Source organism: Aquarana catesbeiana, linkage group LG02 (assembly GCF_042186555.1).
Source record: "Aquarana catesbeiana isolate 2022-GZ linkage group LG02, ASM4218655v1, whole genome shotgun sequence".
NCBI lineage: Eukaryota > Metazoa > Chordata > Amphibia > Anura > Ranidae > Aquarana > Aquarana catesbeiana.
Window position 1 is genome coordinate 451,450,349 of NC_133325.1, and position 22,355 is coordinate 451,472,703.

At 44.3% G+C, this 22,355-nt stretch overlaps 1 protein-coding gene across 1 annotated transcript in view; it reads right to left on the reverse strand.

Moving 5' to 3' along the window:
- ZMYM4 (zinc finger MYM-type containing 4) overlaps positions 1–22,355 on the reverse strand; it is a gene marked incomplete in the record, with an annotated part of 194,477 nt that overhangs the window by 10,379 nt on the left and 161,743 nt on the right. The window contains 4 exon segments of the mRNA XM_073615589.1: positions 3,601–3,752; positions 5,604–5,775; positions 6,878–6,972; positions 19,151–19,330. Of these exon segments, the coding sequence (XP_073471690.1) occupies positions 3,601–3,752; positions 5,604–5,775; positions 6,878–6,972; positions 19,151–19,330 (599 nt within the window).

Below are 22,355 nucleotides of genomic sequence, written 5' to 3' on the forward strand. Positions count from 1 at the left end.
AGGAAAGGGGTAAATCCTTCCGGGGCTGAAGTGGTTAAACTGTTACTAAACCCACAAGAGTAAAATCAGTCTGTATTTGCAGTAAAGCATGAATGCTATACTCACTGCAGAACCTAAGTGGTTAATCCTTTGCATTGTGGAAAAAGGCTGCTTGATCTTGTATGCACAGATCCTCCTCTTCTTCCACTGACTCCAGAACATGTCTGGATAGTACAGAGCCTTTTGAGTCAGGCTGCACATGCTCAGTTTGGTGTGTATTGCTAGAGTTTTTTCCTTTTTCTTGGAAGGGTGCATGTGATCAGCACAGGGCCAATCAGCACTGTCCAGAAAGAGGGTCAGGGGTCCTGCAGCCTGATAGGACAGCTCAGTGCAGTATGAAAACTGCAATATACTGCTGATGAGAAAAGATATTTAAACGTTTATATTTACTAAAATAAATGCATTTCCACATTCTGTGTACTGTGGGAGACCAGATATAGTGAATGTAGGCTCCTGGGTTTAGTAACACTTTAAGGCCAAATTCTGGTCAAGTCCCGATCATAGAAACGCAGGAATGTGAGGTACAGAGTAATCACTGAGGCTGATACCAAGCAAAAAAAAAAAATTACCAGGTACGGTAGAGATTATTTCATGAAGTGGATTTTCTGTGTCTGAATAAGGTACAAACAGAGTCAGATAAACCCGTCTTTCGAGGCCTAGGTCTCAACAGCCATGCTGTTAAAGTCAGTGACCGAGAAGCATGATGGATCAGGGGCTGTTCTAGATGTTGGAATATCTTTGTGTACTGGACTGGTTTCTTCTGGGCCAGTTAGGTGGGATGAGAGCCACAGGTTTCTACTCTTCCTCTATTTTGCAGAGCAGTCGAGGAAGAATCTGCACCAGATAGAAGACAGAACGAAGTGCAGAAAATTACCAGGGCATCCAATCCCAGTGCTGGAGGATACTTGGTTCTGGCCACAAACAGGTTACTTCTTGTTGTACTTGGAAGACAGGATGTGTGCATTCGGAGTCCCCCATTTTTGAGACAGGAGACTGAAGATGATGGGTAAAGTGACCATTCCCCCAATCCAGGCCGTGATGGCTAAGGAAATCTGCCTGCTAATTTTCCACACCTGGAATGTGAACATCAGATTGCAGTGTTTGTCAACCCAGGAGATAACCAGACTTGCCTCTTAGGGCTGCCTGATTCCTGGTACTCCCTATGTTCAGGGGGAACTAGGTTCCCTCAACCATGAGAGCCTGGAACACTCCTCCCTCAAGCCTGTGAGGCGTGCATCTGTGGGTACCACCATCCATAAGTATGGAAGAAATGACTTTCCCATTTCAAAGGCTGGATTGGAAATCCACCAGGCTAGGAAGTTCCTTGCTTGACTGGACAGAAACATAGGGAGAGAGAGAGTTTGTTCTAGGCCAACAGAATGTTGGTTGAAGAGGCCTTAAGTGAAGCATAAGGCCCAGAATCTCATTTGATCATAAGTTGAGCATATGATCTTCGGGAGGAAAGCCTGTTTGCCAGAAGGAAAACTTTTGCCTGGGCCTTGTCCAGAATGAGGGGAGCGCTAAAGGGCAGACTTTTGGAAGCCGATTACCCAGTTGACGGTGAAAAATCTAGGTAGTCCTTTAGATATTTACAGATAGATTTAAAAGGAAAAGAATCCTTCAGAACGTTCAGGTACCATGGACTTGCAACGAGTTTATAAGAGGGTGAATAGGGCAAGTACTTTTGTGAATAGTCTTGTGGGGGCAGAAGACAGAACGAATGGCGGCATGAAAACAGGAGGTGCTTACCTCCTATTGCAAAGAACAGAAAGCACTGATGAAGTGGGTTAATGGGAATATGTGAGTAGGCATCTTGAATGTCTACCGACACCGAAGCCAAGTATTACCCTTGTCTCAGAGGCAATAACTGACCTTGCAAAATCCATTTGAAACTTTAGAACGAATACCCTACATTGGGGTTTGGAACCGCGAAGAGGTTTTAACAACTCTTTGAACTTGTCCTCCAAAAGGACCGGAAAAACCACTCCCTAGGACAAAAGACAGACAGACAGACTACAAACTGGACGGTTTGGGTAGATTATGGCTAGTTTAAGTTCCCCTTTTGAAACCACCGACTGAATCCATAGGTCTAGGATGTCTGTGACCAAGAAGAATGCAAATTGCAACAGGAATCCCTCCACCAGTAAGAACAAGGATGTCCCTTCATTGTGGTGAAGACTGTGGGGTAGACTTGGTGTACTGTGTTCCATGTCTTGTGCTGAAAGGAAAGGTTGAACTGTGGCTTGGGAAGGGCGCTGAGGTTCTCTTGTTTTAGAGGAGGTAGGAACCCTTCCATTGTGGAAGAAGATTCTTTCCTCAACTTGTCAAGTGCATCACCAAAGAGGAAGCCTTCTTCAAAAGTGAGGCATCTTTTTCTACACAGGTATCATCTATCCGGGCTTTTAGCCATAATATTCCACACATATAGACAGAAATGTGAACCGTTCTGGAAATGTCATGACTTGTTCTAGGGCATCAACATAGAAAAAGGAGGGTGAAAGACAATGTCTGTTAGTGTGCTGGAAAACAGGATCCTGTTGATTGTTCATTGCCCTAGTCTTACTCTAAATAGCTACCGGCAGCAGCCGGTTGCTGGGCTGGACCTGCAAGAGTAAAGAGACCTTTTAGAGCGTCTCAAATTGTCTGCATCTGACGGAACACCTTCTTTAGGGACAGTAAGATATTTAAGACTGAAATAGTAGGATATAATACTGGAACAGTCCACTTTTTGGGGAATTTTTTCTGCTGAATATAACCCATCAATAATTCTCAGAGGGCTTTTCAGGAGTACCCCAACTGTCATAAATTGTCCATTTTATTTGTTCATGAATGGGGAATGTCTTTTTAGACTTTGCAGGTCTCAGCACCTAGAGGGGCATGGCGAGACAGAAGAGAATCAAGTGGGGCTTTTGCACACGGCAGAAATAAGCATGTAGCCATAACATCAGGTTATAGAAGCTTCTCACAGTCCATGTCAAGTGTATTAGAGAGACTGTGTACATCTGAGCAAAATAGATCCAGAAAAATACATTGTTGACTTGAGTGCTTTTAGCCTTCCTATATGGATTTTGGATAATTTAATATCTCAGTCAGAGGATATAATGGAAGAGAGATTGGCTGAATGATGGCAGACTAAGCCAAGCACATATGTTAGAATACGCCTATGTGATGCACTTCTAGTGTGGTTAAAGGACCTAGAGTCAATATCAGTGCTGTTGTTGATATTGCACTTCCTTTTCTTCCTGCAGACCACAACTATAGACAAACTAGCTAACTGTAAATTACTACATAATATGCATATCTATGACCATGCTACTGGTCAAAAGCCAATATAATTTGTAATTTACAGTACAAACAATAAAAAATTTAAATTTATTAGTCCACTCAAGGATACTTCTGACGGAGTGATACATTTATGTGGTAAGCACAATTTTTTTTTTTTTAAAGTCTTCCTATAGGTAACAAACTTCATCACTCTTTTCCTATGTAATACAAAAGTATGGATGGTGGTATAGATAGACACTGTTGGCAATGGATGTTAAACCCACTGCTATCATTTACCTGCTGAATTCCAAGGCACAGATATAGGATGCTGTCTGCATTGTATTTTTCTCCATTTGGCCGTTGTACCTCCTGAATAAACTGGCACAAACCATAACTTAGTTCAGCAAAGGTGCATGATAGAATATCTTCTTTTAACTTTACAGGTCGCACTAGAAGGGAAAGGGAAGGAAATAGAGAATTTTAGAGGATTAAACAATATTCTTAGGTAAACATGTACCATACACATCATATCACAGAAATGCATATTTCACCAATTTTCTAGTTGGCACACACTAAAAATTGTACAACTAAAAAAAGTAAAAAAAAAAATAAATAAAAAATTAGCGTATCAGAGGAATGCATACTGAACAGACAAAACTGAATTAGCAATGAGAAAATAGGTCTACGTTAAAGCTGCTGGTCAGTTCTGCATACTCTGTCACTGTGTATCTTTTTCTTGTTCTCCATGGTGACACAGCAAAGCCGGGGTTGGCAACCTGTCGATTGTGGGAAGTTGACAGGTAGATCACAATCAGGTCTGTGCCAAGCTGTTGCCCCTATCTCCACCAGCGCTGCTCTCCCTTTACTAGCAGAGTGGACTGAGAATCAGCACGGCGCTGAATGGAAGGCGGGAGCATGGCAGCTGCTTTAGTTTACTTTGCAAGTTAACCAGCAGGTGATTTGCTGCTAGGCGGTCCTAGCAACCAATCATCAGCTTAACATGAAAAGTTAACTAAAGCTGCTCCCGGTCCCGCCTTCTATCCAGCACCGGGCTGCCTCTCATTCCTCTGTGATGTAAAGCCGCTGTAAGGTAGGAGAGAGCTACCTACAGCTTTGTGTTCTGAACACTTCTTTGGGAGTGACAGAGAAAACACCTGTAGAGGGGCAGAGGATAGTGCCTTGGGTGGGGGCACTACAGAGCAGGGGGCAGAGGACACTGCTAAAGGGTAGCAGAGGGCAAAACAGATGGGGGGGGGGGGTTTGCAGAGGACAATGCTATAGGAGGGCAGAGAGCACTAGTGTGTGTGTGTGTGTGTGTGTGTGTGTGGGGGGGGTGTCAGAGGAGACTTCTATGGAGGGGTGGGGGGCAGCGGGCACTACAGTGGAGGGGAATGGTAGAGGACACTACTATAAAGGTGTGTGTGTGTGTGTGTGTGGTGGGGGGGGGGGGGGCAGAGGGCACTACAGTGGAAGAGGGTGGCAGAAGACACTGCTATGGGGGGCAGAGGGCACTACAGTGGAGGGGGATGGCAGAGGACACTGCTTTGGGGTGCAGAGAGCACTACAGTGAAAGGGGATGGCAGAAGATACTACTATGGGACACTATGGGGGGGGGGGGGGGGGACATTGCTATGGGGGGAGGGAGGGGCAGCAGAGGGCACGACATTGGAGGGGGATGGCAGAAGACACTATTGGGGGGGGGGGCAGAGGGCACTACAGTGGAGGGGGATGGCAGGGGATGTGTGTGGGGAGAGGGGGCATAGTATAATACTTGGGGGGATACTAAGTGAAAAGGTGTGTGTGGCAAAGGATATTACTGTGGGGGGGAGTGATTTGCAGCAGGGCAGAAGACGTGTTTTTATTGGAGGCTTTTTTTCTTTTTAAAGGGCGACGCACCCCCCGCCCCTGGGATCTTTGCATTCCACAAGGTTGTCCAAGTAGATCTCAACCACTGAAAGTTTGCCTACCCCTGCAGTAAAGTACAGAGAGTCCTGAAAAATGGACTGGCTGTGGGAAGTGAAAAATGCATGCTTGTCAACCCTGGTAAAACACAGTTCTGAAATGAAAACTACCACTACCTCACATGATTAAGTGTTTTAGTAGACCATCTAATAGGTAATCCAATAGACTGTTTCTTGTGAACTCGTGTCAATAAGCCTACCCTGCTTGCCCACTACACAAAGAACACAAGACATGTACATGTAAAGAGGTACAAAACATCTCCTTTACAGTAAATGTATGAAATTTGGTGCCACAGTTTATCATATACGCTGGTTACCTGATTTAAGTATTGAATTTACCTCCAAACTTGATGTCTTCTGGCTCCTCTTGAGAGTTTTTCCACCGTACCCAATTCCTCCAAGCATTTACCCCATACATATATTTTAATGTGGAACCCAAAACCGAACATCCAGGATATGAACCCTGAATAAGGTTTCGTGGTTCCACAGCTACTACTGACTTTTTGCGACCCTATTAAAAAAAAAAAAAAAAAAAAAATTAATAATAATAATGCTGTGAACTGTTAGAGAAGTTAAATCTGTGCTCAACTGATTTGCTTTCATATAGGACAGCATCATCTGTACAATAATGTAAATGATCCACAACTGAATTTAATTGGCCTTAAAAGAAGATGCAAGGTTTCTGCGCTCAAAGACAATGCTCGAGGACGGTGCCAACTTTCTATTGCACTGTACAGTACAACATGGTAACAGTATTGAATTGGTCATGTGCCAGCTTTAGACCAGAGTAGTCATTGTAATAAGTGGATGTATAAGGGAACCCTTCACCCTAAATGGAACCCATAATGGAGTGCAAAGTTTCCACTCTAAGCATGCCTATGAGATGTGGTGCAACTACATGAATGAAAAAGTAAAAAAAAAAAAAAGAAAAAAGACATTTACACAATTAAACATAATTAAACTTTGAGTAAGAATTTAAATTAAGATTGTTCACAAATACAAGAGCAGTACATAAATGGTAAAAAAAATGCTCTGGGACACTTTGTACTTCTGGACTTATGAAATTATGCTTATGTTATTCAACCAAACCTATCGTAAACATTTTGGCTTTTAATGCATCAATGTAAAATGTTCTCAGTTCCTGCAATAAATGAGAAAAGATTATTCATAAGAGTTGTGCCTTTTCATATTCATCACCTTCAAGGCAGATGCTATTCTTCAGCCAAGAGTGGTCATATTATGACAAAATGTATGCACAAGGATCACTTCTTAGTCCTTATGGATAAGGCTAATTAAACATTATAGAGAGATGCATACCGAATATGTACTTGCATTTGTGAAGAAGAAGAAGAAAAAAAAAAAGCGTCACAGAAAACGCGACTGTTACCGTTTGAACCCGGAAATAAACTCTCAAAATATTGCAATTGCATACATATTGCAAAATATTAATTTGTCTATTGCTTATATGAATGCTAAGTATTTCCTCAAATTAAAAGAACTGCATCAGTCATCTACTTAGGAGCAGGATATCCCCAAAAACTACTATTCCTCTGGACACATTTGAGTTCCTCCTTTACTAGTAGGATTTACATGGATAAGAGGCTCCCACTTACCCGTCTTTTGGGTTGGGGAAATCCATCTCTGTGTTTTCGTCTGCCTCTGGACCGGCCAAATGCACTGGAACCTTTATTGAGTGGGTCAAATGATTCTGTAAAGTGAATTAAAAAGAACAGGTACCAATGTGCAGTCTTGCTTTTTGGCTACTGAATAATATTCTATAACACATTTGCCACCAAAATTCATTCTAGAGTTTACTTGATTCAAAACATGTTTTTTTCAGTTTTAGCTAAAGTTTGGAGGTTAGCGCCCCTGTCGGGTTTTGGGTGAAATTAAAGCTGTGCATACACTTTATTTGTGGGTTTTTGTTTTTTTTGTTCAGCCAGAATTCTCTATCCACCACAAACTAGGTCACTTATTTAAAAAAAAAATAAAAATCTTGTCTTACAGTACAGGGCACAGGCTGGACATTCAAAGACCCAGGGTTATAGGCTGCTATCTTTAAGTGATTCGACACTAGCAAAGCTTGCTGGACATGCCCCTTGGGGATACCCCTATTAACCCTTTCCCACTCCGTGAGACCTGAGTTTTTTGGCAAATAATGCAGAGTGACACAGGAACAGAGTGGAGGGTGACCAGTACTGTACGCCAAGATATGAATTTAAAAAAAACTTCTTATCTTAATCGTACAGTAGAGAACAAAGGCTTGATATTCCTAGACCCTGGTACATCCCCAAGAAAAGAGTAAGAAAGGTTGCGATTTAAATTGCAGCTTGTTTGAATGGAATGGAGGTCCTTCCAAAAAGGCAATCGCTAGGGAGTGTCTGACGGCATACCATGGACGATGAGGTCAGCCTAAAGCTACCAGATTCCATTTGGCTTCTATCCTGCATAGCAGGCGGGAGCAGCTTGAGCGGTGGAAAGGTATGACACAATTCTGGTCCCACCAACAAATCCATTGCATCCGCCAGGGCGTCCCACGCACTTGCCACAACCTTTGGTACCTTCCTGCTAAGGCGTGGTGCCAAAAGATAAACATCCAGGGTCCCCCAGCACTGGCAGATCTGACCGAACACATCCCGGTGTAGGTGTATTCAAAGGTGCCGTCCTTTTTTTGGAACTGTGACTAGGTTGGAGTAAAACTCCCCGTAACCATTCCAGCTTGGGCACGCAAACTATCGCTCCCTGGTGCAGCAAATCCTGCACCTCCCTGCACAAGGCCGAATCGCTCCATAGCGGAATGCGAAGATTAGAGGGAAAGAAATTCTCTGGTGGATAAGAAAAATTCTATCCTGTAGCTAGACACAATCAGTTAGCGGACCCACTCGCCTGGAATAAGTTCCACAATCATTTTTGCCTGTGGCCATCAAAATTAAATATAAAGGGAAAAAAAAAAAGTGCTCGAGTACATACAGCGATCCTATTAAAAATAAATTATATCAATCATAAATGCAAATATAAAAAGGCAAAAGCAGCAGCATATAGCAAAAAATGCACGTAGTATATGGAAGAGGCAAGCTGCGCTATATAAATGCAAGTAAACAATGCGTTGTGTATCCAAAACACTAAAGTGCAGTTCAGACGTATGACACCCAGGTGAGCTAATCCTTAACAGTGCCACCACCTAATTAAAAGACTTGCTTACCAGATAGTAAGCAAGAAGGAGCGGATAGCTAAGACCCAGCCAGGGCCTTTCAATACACCGGCAGAGGCGTCCAGACAGGGGCAGTCACTGACTTGTATCCGTGCTCCAATTCCTCCACAGCGTGGATAGCCCATAGAACTCAGCAGTGATCAGGGTATTCGGGATATACAAGAAAAGCAACCATAGCGTAATCTCGCTTTATAAGGTTTATTAGTAAAAAAGTATTGCACTTGAATTGCAGAATATTCGCGCTAAAAGCAGAGCTGGCCGGCTAAAATAGAGATACCCGTTCTCCTCGGACAACAGTGTGGTGACGTCAGCACGTATCCTCCACCAGATGCGTTTCGTCACAGGTTGACGTTGTCAATGGGGTTTTAGCCATCCGCTCCTTCTTGCTTACTATCTGGTAAGCAAGTCTTTTATTAGGTGGTGGCACTGTTAAGGATTAGCTCACCTGGGTGTCATACGTATGAACTGCACTTTTTGCGTTGTGGATACACAACGGATTGTTTACTTGCATTTATATAGCGCAGCTTGTCTCTTCCATCAAAATTAAATAATTCTTTTCTGTGAGTGCTGGATATAAGGATTTAACACTAGGCACTTTTACCCCCTTTCCTGGCCAGGCTAATTTTCAGAGAGGTCGCACTTTGAATGACTAATGCGCAGTCATCCAACGCTGTACCCAAACAAAATGTTTATCATTTTTTTAAAAACAGATAGAGCTTTCTTTTCTTGGTATTTAATAATCACTAGGTTTTTTATTTTTGCTAAAAAATAAAAAAAAAAAAACTAAGAGACCAAAAATGTTCGGGGGGGGGGGGGTGGGGTGGGGGCGGGGTGTTTCTTAGTTTGTCAAAAAATTTTGTAACCAAGTAATTTTTCTCCTTCACTGATGTGCGCCGATGAGGCTTCACTAATAGGCACTGACTGGCATCACTGATGGGCACTGTTAGGGCTGCACTGATGATCAGTGGCTTGATTATCTGTGTAGATCTCCCCAATGAGGAAATGCCGCTGATTGGCTCGCCTCTCCTCACACGCTGTCAGTGTGAGGAGAGGCATGCTGATAACCAGCCTTTCCTTGTTTACATGTGATCAGCTGTAATTGGACACAGCTGATCACAACGTCGTCCCAGAAGGAGAGCAGCCTTGTGCCCGTCAATTGTCAATATGGCAGGCAGGAGGTGATTAATTTAGTTTATGTTACAGATTTTTGTGTCGTTTTTATATTACGTTGGTATTAGGTTAACTATCTGTAATCCTTTTTGGATAATGCTAGAAAAAGTGGTGTCATTTGCATGTCGATTGCTTGATTTTCTGTTTTTTCAAATCTGTTATTTTTTCTGTGTAGTATTTTAATAGGATAGTATGGTTGATTACAGTACAGTATTAATTTAGTTTTATGTGGTATTAATTGCGGTTATTGCAAGTTTATTATTGTTGTGCCTTGTTATTGTGATGTTTGTGTTGTCTTTTTAATTGAAATGGTATCTTAGTAATTTCAGTTTGGGATTAATAAGTATTCTGAATATTTTGTACCCCTTAAAATCCACCAATTGAACCCATACATGCGAGACCTCCATGATCCTGAGGAATGACAACTGTAACAGATGTCCCCCACCCCCTTAGGAGCGACAGAACCCCTCCAACATGAAGGCTTTGGGGGGCTTTGGTGAGTTTTGTGTTCCAAGTCTTGCATTTAAAGACTAGGCTGAATCTTAGATATGAAAATGAAGCCTAAAGAGAACACTGGAGAAAGGTGGTTTTGAAGCCTTCCACTGTGGAAGAAGGACCTTCCCTCCTATGACATCCTTTATGAACTTGTGAAGAACATCTAAGAAACCTCCTCCTTCAATGGACATACAAGTGAGGCGTCTTTTACAGAAAGCTTCAGCTCACCAGGCTTTCAACAAGATATTCTGTGCATAGAAACCGGAATGAGACATTCTGGTTATGTGTGTCAGGACTTGGTTTAGGGCATTATGACAGAAGAGTGAGGCTGAAGGCATTATTTGTAAGTACTCTGCCAGTGTCTGATCCAAAAGCCTCATGCACACTGGACGTTTTTACAGCAGCTGTTTTTGGCTTCAGACGTTTTTTTCTACAGCCATTATACTCCCCATCATGTTATCCTGTGTGTCCATGCACACATAGGCTGTTATTAGCAGTTTTTGGCTTTAAAAAACCCCCAAAACTAGTGGGTTTTGAGGGGAGTTTTTCAGCTGTTTTCAGGTGTAAAAACGCTCTAATGTCAAAAAACACTGCTAAACGCTCAAAAATCTGCTCACCAGCGTTTAATGTTTTTGATCCATTGAAAAAAAAAGTTCTAAAAATGAGAAAAAAAACGCTAAAAACACGCAAAAAACCCCCCCCCACTATTGCAAAAACATTAAAAAACTCACTGCAAAGCTACTGAAGTTTTTATAACGTTATTTTAACGTCTAGTGTGCACGGGACCTAAAGGATCCTGTTGATTTTCATTGCCCTTGTCCAATTAGCTGTGATATGACCTACAAGAGTAAGAGAGCATTTAAGAGTGTCTTAACTTTTCTGTCTGCAGAATCCTTAAATGAAGGAATATCTTCTATAGGGACTGTAAAATGTTTCAGTAGAAATCCAATCAGCATAAATTGCTCATTCTATTTTTTTATGAATGTGGAATGGTTTTTAGACTGCAAGTTTTTTTAGTACCCAGAGGGGCATGGCCAGATAGAGGAAAATCTAGTGCAACTATACGGAGGCTTTTGCACACAGCAGAAGTGAGCGTATCTACACTGACAAGCATATTGTGGGAAGCCACTTCAGATTCAGCTAGAGAAGGTGGAGGTGAAAAAGCCTGGCGCTTTTGAGCTCCAGACAAGGATGACTCTATTAAAGCCGTTAGTTGCAGAAAGATCTGCCTTGGTCAGGTAAGCCACTTCTTGTGCATCTGAGAAGGCAGAGGCAGGTGTTAAAATAGGGTCCTGCTCCGATGCAAGGGAAACAATGTCATTCCTAGCAGTTTGAGTGCTTTGCAACCAATACAGTGTAAAAGGGAGGGCGGGCTGCTATATGCTTCATAAAGGGAGACAACTGTGATGTAAAGGAAAGGCTACAATGTAAAGGGGAGGCAAGGGGGATTATGATGTAAAAGGGGGATATGTTGTAATGAGAGTTGCTATACTGTACAAGGTGGGGCTGTAGAAGAAGAGGCTGTGATATAAAAAGGGGGGGGGGGGGGGGGGGGGCGGTGTGGGGCAGGGCAGATGCAAAGGGAAGGACTGTGATGCACAGGGGGTGAGGTTTGCTTTGGTGTATAAGGGCAGCTATGAAGGGAGAAGACTCTGCAATGTAAACCGGTAGAGAAAGTGGATGGGTAGGGTGCGCTGGATAACAAAAAATAACATATTATATATATATATATATATATATATATATATATACATACACAATATATAAATATATCTCCACATATATACACACAAAATAATATAATATATATATATATATATATATATATATATATATATATATATATATATATATATATATATATATATATATATATATATATATATATATATATATACATACACACACACACACACATACACACACTCTAAATCGCATACTTCCCTTCTAAAAGTATCATGAGCTTTTATTCATTTTCAAACCGGAGTCTATGTTGTTTTTTTTCCTGCCCCATACTATTGCTGGGACCGGTGGTCCCATCCGTAACACTTTTGTATTTCACTTGCCATTATGATTCATCCTCGTTGTTGTGTTGTACAGTCCGTTTCCCCTTTTTCTGTTTGTGTATATACAGTATCTCACAGAAGTGAGTACTGTACACCCCTCACATTTTTGCAAATATTTTATTATATCTTTTCATGTGACAACACTGAAGAAATTACACTTTGCTACAATGTAAAGTAGTGAGTGTACAGCTTGTATAACTGTGTAAATGTGCTGTCCCCTCAAAATAACTCGACACACAACCATTAATGTCTAAACCGCTGGCAACAAAAGTGAGTACACCCCTAAGTGAAAATGTCCAAATTGGGCCCAAAGTGTTAATATTTTGTGTGGCCACCATTGGGCATGGAGTTCACCAGAACTTCACAGGTTGCCACTGGAGTCCTCTTCCACTCCTCCACGACGACATCACAGAGCTGGTGGATGTTGGAGACCTTGCACTCCTCCACCTTCTAATTGAAGATGCCCCACAGCTGCTCAATAGGTTTTAAGTCTGGAGACATGCTTGGCCAGTCCATCACCTTTACCCTCAACTTCTTTAGCAAGGCAGTGGTCCTCTTGGAGGTGTGTTTGGGGTCGTTATGTTGGAATACTGCCCTACAGCCCAGTCTCCTAAGGGAGGGGATCATGCTCCGCTTCAAGATAGCACAGTACATGTTGTCATTCATGGTTTCCTCAATGAACTGTAGCTCACCAGTGCCAGCAGCACTCACGCAGCCCCAGACCAAAACACTCTCACCACCATGCTTCACTGTAGGCAAGACACACTTGTCTTTGTACTCATCTGGTTGCCGCCACACACGCTTGACACCATCTGAACCAAATAAGTTTATCTTGGTCTCATCAGACCACAGGACATGGTTCCAATAATCCATGTCCTTAGTCTGCTTGTCTTCAGCAAACTGTTTGTGGGCTTTCTTGTGCATTACCTTTAGAAGAGGCTTCCTTCTGAAACGACAGCCACGCAGACCAATTTGATGCAGTGTGCGGCGTATGGTCGGAGCACTGAAAAGCTGACCCCCATAACCCTTCAACCTCTGCAGCAATGCCGACAGCACTCATACAACTCTATCCTAAAGACAACCCCTGGATATGACGCTGATCAACTTCCTTGGTCGACCATAGCGAGGCCTGTTCTGAGTGGAACCTGGCCTGTTAAAACACTGTATGGTCTTGGCCACCGTGCTGCAGCTCAGTTTCAGGGTCTTGGCAATCTTATAGCCTAGGCCATCTTTATGTAGAGCAACAATTCTTTTTTTCAGATCCTCAAGAGTTCTTTGCCATGAGGTGACATGTTGAACTTCCAGTGACCAGTATGAGAGAGAGCGATAACATCAAATTTAACACACCTGCTCCACATTCACACCTGAGACCTTGTAACACTAATGAATCAAATGACACCGGGGAGGGAAAACGGCTAATTGGGCCCAATTTGGACATTTTCACTTAGGGGTGTACTCATTTTTGTTGCCAGCAGTTTAGACAGTAATGGCTATGTGTTGAGTTATTTTGAGGGGACAGCACATTTACACTGTTATACAAGCTGTACACTTACTACTTTACACTGTAGCAAAGTGTTATTTCTTCAGTGTTGTTACATGAAAAGATATAATAAATTATTTACAAAAAAGTGAGGGTTGTACTGTAACATACATTGCATCTGTGGCTCTCTCGCAGCTGGCCTTTTAATGTTATTAACAGCTTTTAGTAGTACCGCCCAGCCCCTGCCCATTTCCCTGCCCCAGTGGATATATAAGCGGTTTTCTCCTGCATTCTGTCTATAGGTTATAAAGAAGGAGCGATCGCGCATACTCTGAAAAGTGTCACTGCCCCCTTTGATGTCACTTCCGGGTACCTGGGTTCTATGCTGACTCTGTTCCTGTATGGGTCCAGGCTTGCTTGTGACAGTAGGCATTCCCCTGGGGAGTGGGGGGTGTTCAGGGTCTGGGGACCATAGGAATAGTCCTGGACCTGTATAGTACCCTGCGGCTAACTACATTTATTCCACTCAGTGCCATGGTGGGAGTCCGTTCCAAATGCACTGCTTCTACGGCTATAGTTACTAGTTAGAAATAGAAACATCTCCATAAGGGAGAAGAGGTCCACCACCTAAGGACAGTAGCAAAAAATGAAGGTTCACAGAGTGTGTTTGTATTATAGGGTTGCGCCCAAGGGAGCATGTTCAAATCTTTGCCAGTGTTCAGCCAGCCTGTGTCCTCTACTATCTATTTAAAACCTCCAAACATTATATAGTGTTTAGAAGCAGGGACCCTGGTTAAGTAAAGTAGTTGCGGCTCTAAATTTTAACGTTATACGGTATTAATGCAACAGTTTATCATGTGCAAATTTTCTGTAAAAGAAAGACATTTAAATTAAATTTGAGCACAAACACGCATATAGTTACCCAATTTTTATTACAACACAGATGAGGTTATGCTGAGTAAATACAGTAGGTACCGAACAATAAATAAATGTAAAAGGTGAGATGAGATTGTGCTGAGTAAAAAGACACCTTAAAATTGTGCATGCTTGTGAAACAATAACTTCAGTATTTAAGATTTTCAATAGGCGATGGTTTAAAAGCCCCTACAGGTCATCAGGTTAGAGTTCACTATGAATAGTGGCCGGTGTGTGAAGAGATTTATACCATGTACACCCCCTGATGTCTCACAGGCTTTCCATTGAAGCCAATATGGTGCAGCTTGTGCTCCTCCATGGCCTCTGTTGGGAAAGTGACAATCTTAACCAGAAGTGGCGTAACGCACATCACTTCAGTGTTCATTCTAGCAAAGGGAGATCAGTGGGAGATCTCTGGTTTCCATTCCCTCTACTTAGTAACATCTGCCACGGACTCTGAGTGGACTTGTTAGATTTACATGCACCTGTGATACCAAACATGTGTTGAGCAATTGTCATTTATGTAGATGTGTGTTTGTGTACTTTTTTTTTTTAATCTGTGTTTGTGTACATTAGTTGGGGTAGGGAATTGAAATTTAAACATTTTGTTTCCCCATTAAGCGCTTTAATTTTTTTCCCTCCTAACTGCTATCACAAGGTGGTTGATAAAGCCCCCTATGTGACGGCTCTTTAACAGTAATGCCGCGTACACACGGTCGGACTTTCCGGCATACTTGGTCCGGCGGACCAGAGTGTGCCGGACAATCCGCCCGTGTGTGGGCGGCGGCGGACTTTTCCGGCGGACTTCTTCCCAAAAGCCCGCCGGACCTAGATTTTAAACATGTTTGAAATCTTTCCGTCGGACTCAGTTTCGGGCGGAAAGTCCGCTCGTGTGTGTGCTGGTCCGACGGAAAGCCCGCTCGTGTGTAGGCTGGTCCGACGGACCAAATACGACACGAGGGGATGGTATTGCATCTCGCGCTCGCTGCAATAGGAAAAACAAATCTTCCTATTGCGGCGAGCGCGGGGCATACCAGGCCCTTAGGTCTGGTGTGGATTATAAAGGGGAACCCCGCTACGCCGAAAAAACGGCGTGGGGTCCCCCTAAGATCCATACCAGACCCCGATCCGAGCACGCAGCCTGGCCGGTCAGGAAAGGGGGTGGGGACGAGCGAGCGCCCCCCCCCCTCCTGAACCGTACCAGGCCGCATGCCCTCAACATGGGGGGTGGGTGCTTTGGGGGAGGGGGGCGCCCTGCGCCCCCCCCCCCCAAAGCACCTTGTCCCCATGTTGATGAGGACAAGGGCCTCTTCCCGACAACCCTGGCCGTTGGTTGTCAGGGTCTGCGGGCGGGGGCTTATCGGAATCTGGGAGCCCCCTTTAATAAGGGGGCCCCCAGATCCCGGCCCCCCACCCTATGTAAATGAGTATGGGGTACATGGTACCCCTACCCATTTACCTAGGAAAAAAGTGTAAGTAATAAAACACACTACACAGGTTTTTAAAATATTTTATTAAACAGCTCCGGGGGGGATCTTCCTCCGGCTTCGGGGGTCTTCTTCCGGCTTCGGGGGTCCCTCCGCTTCATCTTCTCCCGGCGTCCGGTTGGTTCTTCTCCGCTCTCCGGCCTCTTCTCCCGGTGTCGCAGGTCTTCGGCCGGCCCCTCCGCTCTCTTCATGTAGCTCTATTGCGAGCGGAGGTCCGGACTTCTGGGCTTCTTGGCTTCTCTTCTCTTCCCCCAGATGTTGACACGACGCTCTCTCCGGCTGGACTGGTCTCTGAGGGCTGCGTTGTGACTTATATAGGCGGAGACCCCGCCCCCATATGATGTCACAGTCCTTGGGCATGCTGGGACTGTGACGTTTTAGGGGGCGTGGTCGACCACGCCCCCTAAAACGTCACAGTCCCAGCATGCCCAGGGACTGTGACATCATATGGGGGCGGGGTCTCCGCCTATATAAGTCACAACGCAGCCCTCAGAGACCAGTCCAGCCGGAGAGAGCGTCGTGTCAACATCTGGGGGAAGAGAAGAGAAGAGAAGCCAAGAAGCCAAGAAGCCCAGAAGTCCGGACCTCCGCTCGCAATAGAGCTACATGAAGAGAGCGGAGGGGCCGGCCGAAGACCTGCGACACCGGGAGAAGAGGCCGGAGAGCGGAGAAGAACCAACCGGACGCCGGGAGAAGATGAAGCGGAGGGACCCCCGAAGCCGGAAGAAGACCCCCGAAGCCGGAGGAAGATCCCCCCCCGGAGCTGTTTAATAAAATATTTTAAAAACCTGTGTAGTGTGTTTTATTACTTACACTTTTTTCCTAGGTAAATGGGTAGGGGTACCATGTACCCCATACTCATTTACATAGGGTGGGGGGCCGGGATCTGGGGGCCCCCTTATTAAAGGGGGCTCCCAGATTCCGATAAGCCCCCGCCCGCAGACCCTGACAACCAACGGCCAGGGTTGTCGGGAAGAGGCCCTTGTCCTCATCAACATGGGGACAAGGTGCTTTGGGGGGGGGGGCGCAGGGCGCCCCCCTCCCCCAAAGCACCCACCCCCCATGTTGAGGGCATGCGGCCTGGTACGGTTCAGGAGGGGGGGGGGCGCTCGCTCGTCCCCACCCCCTTTCCTGACCGGCCAGGCTGCGTGCTCGGATCGGGGTCTGGTATGGATTTTAGGGGGACCCCACGCCGTTTTTTCGGCGTAGCGGGGTTCCCCTTTATAATCCATACCAGACCTAAGGGCCTGGTATGCCCCGCGACGGGGCTAGCAAGGTGTCAATCTCGCCGATAAAAGCGGCAAGATTGACATCCTTCTCTAGTCCCGTCGCACCTGAGTCACGTTCAAAATGAACGGACTTGTCCGTGTGTGGGCAAGTCCGTTCATTCTGAAAGTCCGCCGGAACTCCGGCGAAAGTCCGTCGGAAAGACGGGCGGACTTAGCCCGCCGGAAAATCCCGGCGTGTGTGGGCAAGTCCGTTCGTTTTAAAGTCCGGCGCACCTGGCGGACAAAGTCCGTCGGAAAGTGTGCCGGACCAAGTAGGATAGAAAGTCCGCTCGTGTGTACGCGGCATTACTCTTTGAGACATCTTTTGAAACACTGACGCATCCTGTGTACTCGCACAACTCTGAGGAAACAGCATCCTCGATCAGTTGATTTGCCTGGCTTCATAGCTGCCGGATCTTTTCTACAATATAGCCCACAGTCTGTTTTTAAGAAAGAAAACTCATGGCTGCAATTGTGGCTTTGAGTGTGCTTACATATCATAACTGCCACCCATAAGTTATGTTGGTGGCGAAAAAAAAAAGGGGGGTTAAGTGTGGTTTGTGCTAAAACACCTAATAAACAAATAGACTTCAGATTTGGAAATTTTACACATACATATTTAATGAAGGATATTCAAGTTAGCGTAAGGCTTCTTTCACATCACTGCAAGCAGTCCTACCCCCAGAAATGTAGGGGGGGGGAGAAGGCTGATTTTTTTTTTTTTTAGATCGCACTGGACTGAATTGCATGGCGCTAGTTTAAAAGTGGATGTAAACATGATTCATGAAATTTGACGTAAGCACAAATATCTGTAATGTTTACTTATCTCTCTCCAAAGCCCTAAGTCCCTGTCTTTCTGCTGCTCCATTCTTCTGTTATTAGCATGATAACTTCTGACAAGTTCTCAGACAACTAAATAAAACTAGCCTGAAATTTGGTGTGGGGTGGGTGCTATAAACAGATTAGCAGAGAGCTGGTCTATTCTCCTTCCTTCCTCTGCCTATGTGGAGTGGGGGTGTGTGCCTTTCCTCCAATCAGCTGTCACCCAGTGTATGCCAAGACTTCACTCCCAGTCCTGAAGAGGAAGAAAACAATTCTAACATGCTGTGCATTTGCTAAAGAATATAGCAAGCTGAAAAAAGCAGATATTTATTTATTTTAGGTACATATATAGAGCTGTCAATTTACGCAGCGATTTACATATCTATTATACATTCACAACATCAGTCCCTACCCTCAAGGAGCTTACAATCTAAGGTCCCCAACTCACATTCATACATATACATACTAGGGTCAATTTAGACAGGATCCAATTAACCTACCAGCATGTCTTTAGAGTGTGGGAGGAAATCGGAGTACCCGGAGGAAACCCACGCAGGCACAGGGAGAACATGCAAATTCCAGGCAGGTGGTGTAGTGGTTTGGAACCTTTTTACTACTAGGTGAAAGTGCTGACCACTACACCACTGTGCCGTGTGTAAAACTTATATAGGGAGATTTGTTTTATCTCTGTATCATCTGAGGCTGTTGACTTCACTGGGTATATATCTGAGGGTTTACATCCACTTTATTGTGGGCAAAAACACACCAGTTTCCAGTGCATGGGGGTGCCATTAAGAATTAATGGCACCTTCATGGGTGTGCTAAACAGCAGTGCGTTTTATGTGTGGGGAATGTGCATGATTGTGAACGCGCTTCCGAGATGCAGTAGTGTGAATCTAGTCTAAAATGTCCAGGTCTGTTGAAACTAAATGCTCCAATTTTTTTTTTTTAATAGATCTACAATTGACAAACCTGTTGGGAAGTCTGTCTCCAAGTCCTGCTCAATTCCCACCCTGGACAGCTGCTGAAGCTCTGCATCAGTTTCTTGCAAGTTGTTTGACCTTAAAGTATAGTGGTTTAATTCATCCTCCCAACTGTGTGGCGTAGACACTGCTTCAGATTCCAAGTCTCCACTGTATGTACTGCCCTGGTCTGTGACAATCAAAACACAGCAATTTCAAAATAGCGCTTACCTTATTATCCAAGACTGGCAATTATGAAAAATAATAATCCATCAATCTTTATGCAGTGCTAGTTGGGTATAGATCTTGGTGATCAGCAACAAGATCTTACACATTTACCGTTTTAAATATAACTGAAGGCAAAACATTTCTTTCAGCTTGCAGACTTCCAGGTATGGATATTTTTTAACATAGTTTCATACTGTATAGCTGGACCAATGTAACTATGCATATACAGTACCAAACCTGAGAATCCCTGTAGAACAGGTGTCTTGAATTAAAATTTACAGAGGTCTAGTCAGTAAAATTTCCTTCTGGCAGAGGTCACTGAATCTGAGGTTTGTGCTATAACACCAGTCTCTCCTCTGTACATCAATGTCTTCAGCCTACCCTTCACATCACAGACCCCTCTTCAATTCAGTGTCCTCGGTCCCCCTTTCACATCACAATCCCCCACCTTAACATCACAGATCCCCTTTCACATTACTGTCCCCCCATTAAAGCAGTCCCAGTGTGTTCTCAGTTCCCCTTCACATTATAATGCTCCCTTATATTGCAGTGCCCCCACAAAACAGTGCTCATTTATATCACGGTGCCACATTCAATGCAAGCCTCCCCTGCACTGTTCTACCTTCGGCAGGGCAGAGGCACTTATCAGCCTGGGGTGTCCTCTTCTGGGTCTCCAGCTTGGCCACTGCTGTCAGCCTCACAGCAGGGCAGGGGGTGGGAGGAGCTGCAGGATCTGCCCACCTTATTCTGTTAACAAGCAGCGACTACCCACTTGTTATTTTGAAAAGACTCCCGCTTTCTGTTCGGACAGGACAGTCACTCGATCTGAGTCCGAACTGCAGTCCGCCAATTAGTGATCCCTGCTCTAGAAGCCAGAATTTACTGTAGTATCACGCTACTGCAGTGATCTTCACTAGTTTCTGGGCCCCCTGCCAAGTGGTTGTCCTGCTGCATTCTATACACAGATGGTTAGCTTCTCGGCATGGGCTCTAGTCAGAGATGAATTTGCATGATCTCAATGAATGCAAAAGCGTTCAGAATGCAGCAGTGCAGCCCATCGGAAAGTGACCCAGAAGCTAGTCTGTTTGGGAGAAGCCAAGGCTGGACTGCCAAAATTCCAACTGTGTGTGTGTACAGAGTCTTTCTGGGTGAATTAATTTATGATGAGATTCACTGGAACCCTTTTCATCTCTATTTTGCGTAGTAGTCAAGGCAGAATCTCTACTGAAGGGATGGCATAGGTCAGCTTCAATGGAGTCCAAAGAATTTCCAGGGCATCAAATGCAAAGAAAAGATGATGTCTGGTCCTGGCTACTATCTGAAGTCTGTTGTTGGACCTGGGAGGTCAGGATGTACACATTTGGTTCTGCTCACTGTTGACAGAGTGTGGAAAATCTCAAGGCAGAGAGACAATGCTCCCTGGTCTATGCATTGCATTGACAGCTTAGAACGTCTGCCTGCCAACTGTTTATAGTAGAGATGTGGATGGCAGACAGCTGTAATGTGAAATTATGCATAAGAGAGTATCAAATGAATTTCTCTTAAGCCAGCTTGACTTCTCATGCCCCCCTGATGGTTTATGTAGGCCACTGCTGTAGCATTGTTCAACTGCACCTGACTGGGTGACCCTGAAGAAGGAAGATCAAGTGTTGTAGAGATAGTCTTGATGGCTCCCTTAGGCCCAGAACACTCGCGTTGAAGTGAACTGAGGGATGCAGTTTGGATCTGAGGGTATGCATGTGGGACCTTAAAGTGTTACTAAACCCAGTAATATGAGAAATAGTTCATCTGCGTGCTCCCCCCCCCCACACAGCTTATAAATCTTTTTACATTCAAATATTGCCACTACATAACTTTTTGGCTGATCTGTATACCACAGTCAGTGATAAACTGCAGTTTTTCCAGTCCTGGGAGTTTAGGTAGGAGGAGACTTTCACTTCAGTCTGTATACACGCCCACATGTGTGATGCCAATATCATGTGACCTGGCTAGCTCTGAGAACAAGTAACTGTTCTCTCCAGCATAAAATAGCATACCCTGCCTGTGTTAGTTGGCTTTCCCCAGATAGTGCAGGAGGGAAGAAACTGTGCATACAGTATAAAACAGCCTTTTTACACAATGCAAAGGATTAACACCTTAAGTTCCACAGTGAGTATAACAAGCATGCTATGCTGCATTTACAGACAGATTTTACTGCTGTGGGTTCAGTAACATTTTAAGGAAGCAATCTTTTCTGAAGAACGTTTCTGGTTTGGGCTATGTTCAGGATTAAACTCAGGTACTTCAGACAGTGAGAGGGCTGGAGTGGACACTTTGCAACATGTATTTACTAGCTGAAGGTATGAAGGAACTAACAGTCCTTTTGATGTTAGCTGACAATATTGTAGCAAAGGAGTTCTTCAATAGAAGGTTGTCCACGTGACATGGAACACGGATGCCCAGAATCCACAAAAAAGCAAAAAGCAGGGCAAGCACTTTTGTGAATATTCAGAGTGCAGAGGAGAGCCCAAATGGTAATGTAACAATTTGGAAGTACTGGTCCCCCACAGCAAAGTGTAGAAAGCCTTGGTGTAGTGGGAAGATGGGGATAGGAAGATAAGCATCTTGTACGTCGGCTGATGCCAGACATTCACCTTGTCAGAGAAGCAATGATAGATATTGCCGATTCCATCTGGAATTTTGGTAAACAAAGAAATCTGTTTAGAGACCCAAGTCCAATCTTGGGTGGTCCCCATTTGGTTCGAGGACAGTCAATAGGTTTGTATAAAATCTCAGAACCTTTTCTCTTAAAGGAACTGGTACATTCTCTCCATGTGACTGAAGTTGTAACAAAGCAGCCAGTAAATTTTCTTTGTTTTTGAGCTCATGCTGTCAAACTGAAGGGTAGAGAGTGGGAAGGTGGCAGAGACAAATTCTATTTTGTAACCCTTTAACGCAGAAGTCTAGGATGTCTCACATCCAGACTGGCGCAAATTACAATAGCCATC